Raw genomic sequence first — 7,384 nt, 5'->3', positions numbered from 1 at the left:
TATTCAATTGTGATTGAAAAAAAAAGAAATTCAGGTTGCCGAGAGTGAAAAGGGAAACAAACCAAGAGAAATGGAAATCGGAGTCTTCATGATTTATTTTGTAATTAATCTTCTGAATTGCGTCGTGACTGTTGTATTTTATTTAACTGTTGGGGAGTCGGAATTCAAAAAAGAGAGACTACATTGGAAGTGGAAAATGTGAAATCGTCTTTACCTAAGAAATAAAGAAAAGAATAATTAAAGTTTCTGAACATCGATCAATTTGGTATTGGCTGTGATTGGATTGGATTGGATTGGATTGGATTGGATTGGAGGATCAGAACAAACGAACTTCACGCTCTTTTAGAAGAGGATGTCTTATTAGTAACTTACTTACATCCAACCAAAGCCAAAGCCAAAGCCAAACCAAACCCTCCCCAAAATATCTTCGTTAATAATAATAAACGAATAAAGAGGAATATTAAAAAAATGAAAAAGATGGGATTAGCTCAAGCTGATAATTGATGTGCTTGCCATGCTACTAGTTGAACTGGTTAGCACTAATTACTTGATGATGCTTCTATTAATTATTAATTTCCACTAAAAGAAAATAGGAGGAAGAAATCAGTCAGTGACAAAAGCAATAATTCACCTGATAAAACAGATTTAAGATTGGGAGGCTCACTCTGCTTGCTTGTGGAAATGTTGTCCCCTTAGTGCGCGTCTTAAGTCCTTTTAAGTCCTCCTAGTAAAAGACAATAATGAATGAGAACAAGAGGATTACAGACACCACTATCACAGATTTTTCCTTATCTTGACATAATTGACTGAACATTGCTAAACACGCCTATCCTAACAAATTGATGGATTTCTGTCGTCCTGACAACTCATTTGTTATTGAAGTGGTTAATCCTTATCCATAAATCCTCTTAATAATTTTTAAGGCCACGACTATCTTAGAATTATTTTAATGCCGTAGAGCGATTCCAACACAACATAGCTAGAGACTAATTTTAATTCTGCCGCAAAGCTGTTTTACTGATCCATGACTATCAGATCAGACATTCAGCCTGCTTAGTTTGGTTTGTCATGCATGAGGGTGTCTGGTTAATTGCCATCTGGAGCTGGAGCTGGTTCTGGTTTGTGCCCGTTTTCCATGCTGTATATTACATTATTACTAGGCTAGAGATCGTTTACGTAACAATATTAAAAATGGAGTGCCTGAACGTGGGCCAACCACCCAATTTTTCAGGGGCTGTAAAATAAAGTAACACAACACTTAATTTTATTTTCCCTATTTTTCCTTCGGAAGCTCTGACTTGACGGTGTAGTATGTACCATTTATTCTTTTTTTCAACTTTTCTTTTTAAATTTAAATGAGTTTTGAGTATAAATATATAAATGATATATTTTTTTAATATCTGAATATAACTAACATTTTATTTTATAAAAAAAACGTCTTAAACATTATTATTTGACATCTACGTCTTTGTAAATCAGAATAAAAAAGGAATTAAATTTTCTAGTTTAAGAAATAAATAGATTTAATAGAAATATTTTTTAAATATAACATTTACTTCTTATCTAGACTTTTTTTCATTTAAATAAAAATTAGGAAAATTCACTTTTTTTTTTATTTAAATACAAATATTTGAAAATGAGATATAAGTTAGTTACAGAAACAAAAAGCAAGTAATTCTGAAAAATATATATATATATATGCCCAGCCCAAATTATAAACCATTGAGGCCTTATTTAATGATATATCTAAATCAGGTCATGGGTTTCCTTCCTAATATATGTTGATCCCATTTTGCGTGCATGACTGACAGACTCATTCATTACCTCGAAATTGTTACTATCTTAACCTCTTTAAACTCGATCGTTCTTTGAAATGGGCTTGAAGCCCAAGACCGACCGACCTTCGTGTGTTAGAGCACGTGTCAGCTTAAGTTGGTTACACAAATGGCCGCAACATTGCTCGCGCCATCGTCAGCTCCCACATATCTTCCTGGTCTCCGACTGACTCTAATAGGCTCTAGAAAATTGTCCAAAACAACCACCTTCATCAACTGCTCCGCAGCACAAGCATCACCTCCCATGGACGGCCAGCGCCACTCCAAAAAACACGTGGCAGTTTGCGGTGGCGGCATCATCGGTGTTTGCACTGCTTACTTCTTGGCCAAAAAAGGCGCCGCTGTCACACTCATTGAGAAATCCTCCGTGGCATGCGCCGCATCCGGGAAAGCCGGAGGATTCCTCGCTTTAGACTGGTGCGATGGTGGGCCTCTCTCTTCATTAGCCCGTGCGAGCTTCAATCTCCACCGTTCGCTGGCCGAAGAACTCAACGGCCCAGACAATTACGGGTACCGAGCGCTTACGACTCTCAGCCTCACCGTAACGGAATCGCAGCAAAGCGGTTCGAAACCCTCAAATAAGGCCAACTCTCTTATCCCTTCGTGGGTTGATGGGCCGGCTAGAAGTCCGACTACAATTGGGTCGACCCAGACAACGGCCCAGGTTCATCCGCAGTTGTTTACAAAAACATTGCTGAACAAAGCTGTGAATGATTATGGACTGGAGGTGGTGATAGGGAAAGTGGAGCGCGTGGGTGTTGGCGAAGGAGGGCGAGTTGAGTCGGTAATGATAGAGGGTGGGCGAGTTGTTGAGTCGGACGCTGTCGTTTTGGCGCTTGGGCCGTGGTCTGGTAAATTTGAATTGTTGGCTTCCATGTTCAGAGTGTCTGGTCTCAAGGCTCATAGTATCATTTTGGAGCCGAAAGAGGCTGATGCCATAACCCCCCATGCACTGTTTTTGAGTTATTATCCGGCTCAGGGAGAGGGTGGCAAGCCTATGGACCCTGAAGTGTATCCTCGCCCTACTGGTAATTTCGTTTAGACTCTAATTTATGTTTCTCTGTTTATTTGGTTTTTGATTGTGTTGAAGTTCAGTACCTTGATTCAGGAGTTTTAAGGTTGTGATGAGAACATGGCATTAGCATTGTTTAGGTTTGGTAATCATTTTATTGATGACAAAAATTTCATCTAGCATATTCAGTTTGCTTAGTGATGCAGTCGATCTTATTATAATATAACACAGAACTTGCATTGGATGGAGATTAATACGTTATCTTGTTATGGATTTTTAAATTATTTGACTCGCATTGTAGGAGTGCAATAACATTTATGGATCAAAATTGTGGTGATTGATCATTTATTGTCTTTGTTTTTATTAAATTATATAATCTTGTCTAGATAAAGTATTGTTGTTGACGATTAGGATGATACAGAGGGTTGCAATCCAAAATAGCCTTTTGCTTTTCTAGATATTAGATGGTTGTTGGGAAGAGGATGCACACTACTTGTTGACATTGATTTTTGGTCAACTAGAAAGATTAAATAAACGGGATGATGTAAAAGACGAAACACAGAGAATTTATGTGGTTCAGGACTTGGCCTACGTCTATGGGAATAGAGAGCAACTTTCATTATTCAATGAGAATTACAACAGTTTTTTTTTTTTTTTCCTTTGGCTGAGCTATTTGCCTGTGTATTTTCTTGTGTCCTCTATGTATCAAGGGCTTATTATTTATAACACAATTTTTTGGTGGAGCAAAGTAAAGTGGAGCAGCAAGTATACATGTGGAAAGCATGCTGGAGCAAAGTAAAATGGAGCAGGAGCAAAGTGATTTGAAATATGAAGCATACATGCTAGCTGCTGTCATGATGGAAGAAAAATATGGAAGCTTCAAAGACCCACTTTGAGAAAAAGATAAATACAGACTTCGAATAAAACTCTTAAGTGGTAAAAACCGATCAAAACAAGGATTTACCCACATCTTAGAATACTAAAAAACTGTGTTATAAATAGGGAGCCATTGATACTTAGAGGACACAAGAAAATCTACATGCAAATAGTTCAGCAGAAAAAAACTACGTTGTAATTCTCATTGAATAGTAAAAGTTGCCTCTATTTACCAAACCGCATAAATTCTGTGTTTTGTCTTTATATCGTCCCATTTATTTAATTTTCTACTTGACCAAAAATCATTGTCAACACTACCTAATACTTATGGCTGGGCTTTTTGACTACTCAAAACGAAGTTCAAAGAATCACCAACATATGATGGATTTTCAAAACTGCCCTACTCCTAGGAGAAGAAAACACTCATCCAATGAAATAAATTTTAGTAAGTACTGAAATTTACCATCTTAGAGCTCCATATTTTAGAATTGTACATTTTCATTGATCTAAATCACAGGGATATTCTTTTTTTTTTTTTTCCCTCCTCTGTTGGCTCTGTTCCTTTGGATATTCCATTTACTTTATGGTGACTGTTTGTGGGGCTGTTCTTTCTTTCTGGAATCAATTTGCTGTTCACGGTTACATTTGACTCCTTGACTTCTTGAATCCTGCTTTTTTGGACATATTTTTGACTTGTTTACAACTAGAGTTCTGACCTTAAATATCTTCTGTAACTTCTTGTCAGAGATGGATTTTATTAACTGGTTTTGCATTAGGTTTGATGTGATTGTAAGTGGTTGAAGCTTCTATTTTTGGCATTACCCACCCATACCTTGTATTAGCTTCTCCTTTTATCATCTAGCAATTTCCACTGTGCTAGAAGATGCTAGATTGTCCTCTTTGTCTTTTTTACAAGTAGAGACTTGTTGCATAGTTACTTGTGTCATGTAAATTACTTTTATAATTACTCATTCTATGCTAAGAACATAGCCTGTGGAAGCTCAAAACTGGTAATAAGTTGATTGCTTGAATTTTCAGGGGAGGTTTACTTGTGTGGGATGTCATCTGAGCAAGAAGTTCCAGATGATCCAGAAACAGTTTCAGGAGATCCTGCATCTATACAGGTGCTAAAGAGGGTGGCTAGGACAGTGTCAAGCCATTTAGGGGAAGAGGCACAAGTGAAGGCAGAGCAAGCATGTTTCCTGCCATGTACTGATGATGGTGTGCCTGTAATAGGCGAACTTCCAGGTATTAAAGGTTGTTACGTGGGTACTGGGCATAATTGCTGGGGTATTCTAAATGGTCCAGCCACTGGGGCTGCTCTGGCTGAGCTTGTGATGGATGGTTGTGCTAGCATTGTCGATCTTAGTCGCTTTAGTCCTGCAAGATTCGGTCGGCCGTCGGCGTAGACAAAATCTATAGACATAATTTGGTAGAAGGTGATTGATGAGAATAATGTTGTGATCATTGTAACCACTTGGCAAAATAATAAGTTTTAGGCCCGCCCATTTAATCGTGCAAGGGATCGGGGCCCATCTAGTCAGTGACTGCTTGTTTATCATAGTAATAGGTCCATTGAGAATACAGATGGGAAGGCTGATTGCGAAACCCAATTGAGTTTCGAGCTCTGGGTCGGCATACAGCAATTACAATGGCTCGGCGCGTGCATGAATGATTGATTTGCCTGAGCGCACGTGATCATTAAATTACTCTGGAGGGATAAGGATTCTGCCATGTTCGATCTCCCGAGATAATTCCTAAGGATGGATGTAAATGTATTGATAGCGTTCACGTTACTGCTCACAAGCTGATAGGTCCCAATCAAAGCCGTAAATTATATAGTAACGATAGTATTCTCTTAGGGTGAGAAAAAGACCACAATAATTTTAATTGGATTCAGCCTTCTTTAATTAATGACTATCAAAGAATTTAAATACAAAAGAAATTAACAATTATTCCTAATTCTTAGATAATATCCCTAAGAAATAGAACATTAACGGGTAGTTAATGATAATAAAATCGTCAAAGAGTATTCAAAATAAAATAATCACTACTCAACTTAATTTTAAGCTAATAAGCTAGTGGACACGTAGTCAACAAACCGTACTCAATAACATCCCAAAGTCCTTGCCACAATAATAGCTTTGCATGCCCCACGCATGACCAATCTCTTGGCTTAACACAAGCGATACTTTATTCCCAGTGGAATGGAATTTGGTTCCAAGTAATTACGGATACCGGTGTTCACAATCTTTTATAAAAGTCTATTTCCATGTTTTGTCTAATTCCAATCTATTGACACAAAACGCGAATCAAGACAGATTACAGAGCAAAAACAACCATAGGTGCTCACAATCACGGGCTGCTTTAAAGAAGCAGAAGTAACGTGGTTGTAGACAAATATTAAAACGGAACCGAAAGACCCGGTTGAGTATTTGGACGGGGAGTGGATTGACTTGTTATTACGGAGTTGTGCCTTCTAATTTACGGGGTCCCTTAGCTACATTTATCAAAGCTTAAAACCAGTAGATTTCCGGACTTCGATGTACAGGTCCTTATCTGTCTCCCTCTTTTGGTCTTATCTTAATCTCAAAATGAAAGTTAATTAATTAGTGGCTAGGCACGTGGGCTTACAGTAAAGATGAGATTAACTTTTTTGACGACTTTCAACTAGCTTTTTAATTGGATGCGATTAAAGTTACTGTTATTGTTAAGTGCCCATCAATGGGTGGAAATGGAATGGCTCTTCATGAGAATTGACAAAAGCAGGCTCCCCTTTGCCCTACCCTGCAAAGTAGGATCATTTCACCAATTCTGCTCGCAGGCTCTGATTTTCCAAGGTTAGAAAGTTTTGCATGTGTACATCCATTGACACATTGTTTTGACAATGCTGTCCAATCTTGTCTTTCTAAAATTTGGGTCCCAACTCCCCAACCCCACATCACTTTTGCTCTCCCATTGAGAAATGTCGGTGCTTACTGCTTAATATCATATTCAAGACCTAGAAGTACTTAAAAGAGGTCATGTTTAAATACCAAGAATTCTCATGTTTCATTTCAGATGTACGTAGGTGCAATCAGCTCTTTATTTTATTTTATTTTTGTCCTCGAAATAATCTCACTCTTATTTAGGTATCCACAAAACAAGAAAAAAACAATTGAAACATGGGCATAATTAAAGATCTTCATTAGTATATAAACCGATTGTGTAGCCCCTAATAAACACTAGCATAAGCACTATACATTGGATAAAGGGCATACCATTGGGAAGAGCTTTTACAGCCTCTTAAAAGCAAAAATGAAGATTCCAAATTGCATGGATTGTAAAGGATCCTACCTCATTGCCACTCTCAATTGTTAACGACTACGGGAATTAGAAGATATCAACAATTATTAGAGAAGGCAATAGGTTTCTGCCCCTTTTATTGGTCACGAACTTATATTTCACCAATTATTATTATTTGCACCGGAGAAGACGAGAGTGACAATGGACAAGAGACGTGTGGCGTGTAAGGTGATCTGTTTGTAAAATCAACGTCAAAGTTCAAACATGGTGTTCTGGGACCTCCCGACCACCCTGTATAAAACTAGATTAGCCACCAACAATTTGACAAGGTCAGCTTTGGCGCAACTGAAAGCATTTGCACAGACGCACAACAATT

General features: G+C 37.9%; 1 protein-coding gene across 1 annotated transcript; it reads left to right on the top strand.

Moving 5' to 3' along the window:
- The first annotated feature begins 1,880 nt into the window (after positions 1–1,880).
- Positions 1,881–5,266, top strand: LOC102626934 (putative oxidoreductase C1F5.03c). The gene is made up of 2 exons (XM_006466483.4): positions 1,881–2,863; positions 4,762–5,266. Exons 1-2 carry the CDS (start codon positions 1,945–1,947, stop codon positions 5,130–5,132), a joined length of 1,290 nt encoding a protein of 429 aa, XP_006466546.2. The 5' UTR covers positions 1,881–1,944; the 3' UTR covers positions 5,133–5,266.
- Positions 5,267–7,384: the final 2,118 nt, after the last annotated feature.

Source organism: Citrus sinensis, chromosome 7 (assembly GCF_022201045.2).
Source record: "Citrus sinensis cultivar Valencia sweet orange chromosome 7, DVS_A1.0, whole genome shotgun sequence".
NCBI classification, from domain to species: domain Eukaryota; kingdom Viridiplantae; phylum Streptophyta; class Magnoliopsida; order Sapindales; family Rutaceae; genus Citrus; species Citrus sinensis.
This window is presented reverse-complemented; position numbering and strand designations above follow the sequence as displayed.

Bases quoted from the DNA above. Each gene is read 5' to 3' on its own strand.
- LOC102626934 (XM_006466483.4), top strand. From the start codon at position 1,945: ATGGCCGCAACATTGCTCGCGCCATCGTCAGCTCCCACATATCTTCCT. The intron at 2,864-4,761 runs GTAATTTCGTTT...TTGAATTTTCAG, and splicing joins AGTGTATCCTCGCCCTACTG to GGGAGGTTTACTTGTGTGGG.